This window comes from Lactuca sativa, chromosome 5 (genome assembly GCF_002870075.4).
Source record: "Lactuca sativa cultivar Salinas chromosome 5, Lsat_Salinas_v11, whole genome shotgun sequence".
In the NCBI taxonomy this organism is placed as follows: domain Eukaryota; kingdom Viridiplantae; phylum Streptophyta; class Magnoliopsida; order Asterales; family Asteraceae; genus Lactuca; species Lactuca sativa.
Window position 1 is genome coordinate 282,866,765 of NC_056627.2, and position 1,988 is coordinate 282,868,752.

General features: G+C 43.0%; 1 protein-coding gene across 1 annotated transcript; it reads left to right on the forward strand.

Moving 5' to 3' along the window:
- Positions 1–270: 270 nt before the first annotated feature.
- LOC111910162 (uncharacterized) lies at positions 271–1,005 on the forward strand. Its single transcript, XM_023905937.1, has one exon. It carries the CDS (start codon positions 271–273, stop codon positions 1,003–1,005), a length of 735 nt encoding a protein of 244 aa, XP_023761705.1.
- The last annotated feature ends 983 nt before the right edge of the window (positions 1,006–1,988 follow it).

A 1,988-nucleotide genomic window follows, 5' to 3' on the forward strand; every position in this document is an offset into this window, starting at 1 on the left:
AAACACCAAAAGGCCAAGTTAAAGAGTGTTTCCAAATACTACATATGGGACGACCCTTATCTTTGGAAGCATTGTCCGGATCAACTAATACGGAGGTGTGTTCACCAAAATGAGGTCGAGTCTATCTTGAAGTTTTTCCATGAGTAGACATGCGGAGGACATTTTGGTCAAAACAAAACCATGCGAAAGGTGCTCGAATGTGGACTCTATTGGCCAACAATGTCAAGAGATACTTATCTATTTTGCAAGAGTTGTGATAGATGTCAAAGAATGGGCACCATATCCATGAAAAATGAAATGATTCAAAGCCCCATCCTCATTTGTGAGATCTTTGATGTATGGGGAATCGACTTCATGGCCCCATTCCCCGTTTCTTTCGGTTATACTTACATCCTCTTGGCGGTTGATTACGTCTCAAAGTGGGTGGAAGCAAACGCTACAAGGCATGATGATTCTAGAACTGTAATTGACTTCTTGAAGTCAAACATTTTCACACGATATGGTGTACTGAGAGCTTTGGTGAGTGATAGGGGCACTCATTTTTGCAATAAAATGATGGAAGCCATGATGAAAAGATATGGTGTCACACACCGGATATCAACCGCTTATCATCCGCAAACAAACGGTCAAGGCGAAGTGTCAAATCGAGAAGTCAAACAAATTCTTGAAAAGACGATCAACACTACACGAAAATATTGGAGCTTAAAATTAAAAGATGCATTGTGGGCGTATCAGACTGCCTACAAAACTCCAATTAGTATGTCTCCATTCCGCCTCGTCTATGGAAAGTCTTGTCATTTACCGGTGGAATTAGAACACAAGGCATATTGGGCGGTTAAAAAGTGCAATTTCAATCTTGAAGAAAGTGGAAAGCACCGAAAAATGCAACTTCAAGAAATAGAAGAGTTGAGGAACGAGTCTTATGAAAATGCAAGCATCTACAAAGATAAGACAAAAGCGTTTCATGACAAGCACATCACTCGTAAGCATTTTACTCCAGGGTAAAAAGTTCTCCTTTATCATTCACGCTTAAAGCTATTTCCGGGAAAGTTGCGATCTCAATGGCACAGACCTTTTATTGTTATAAAAGTGTTTGATCACTGTGCGGTCGAAATTAAAAGTTTGGAGACAAATCAAATATTCAAAGTGAATGGCCATCGCTTGAAACCATTTTATGAAGGCTTTGACACAAAGGAATTTGACAACATAACATTGGAAAATCCGAATTACGAAGGTTGACGGAAGCGGAGCTATGTCTTGGCAAAGACGTTAAATAAATGCATTGTAAATAAATAATCTCTGCTTGAAGTTTTGGATGTTTTTAGGGTTGAAGTTGGTCAAAAATAAGCATATTGAAGTCTAGCAATGATCTTGGTGAAGTTTGAAAAATGCCAAAGATTTGCACTTTGCGCGGGTACCCACACAGCCGTTGCGCGACCGACCCCCAGCCGCGCAAATTCGAGTTCAAATTACCCCCACATGGGATGCAATTTGTGATGTGCGCGTGACTGAAGAACACCCACGCAAGCTCTACGCGACCTGAATATCCACCTTCGCAACCACTTGCGTGGCCAACCTTCACCCTCGTAATCACTTGTGCGACCAAGACCAACTTATCACTTCCCTTGCGCGACCATTATACCAGCACATACTATCCATATACGACCCACGCCCTGCCCGTTAGCCCGCTCCACACCCGATCCATGCCCAAAATCGACCCGCTATTCGACCCGAACCCGACCCACAATTACCACGCACCCTTATATCTTCTTAACCCGTCGAACCCCTCCCTTCCCTTATCCCTCCCATTTGCAACGAACACCCACTGGGCGCATCTCTGTTTCCTTTGTCTTGAACACCGCGACTACATCCAACCGTGATCTATTCACCCATCAAGTGGTTGAGAAAGTGGTTTATGGCTCTAAAGCGGGGAACGTTTTGAAGATGTGTAGGGTCCATGAAGGACTAATTCTGACCATGTTGACTAA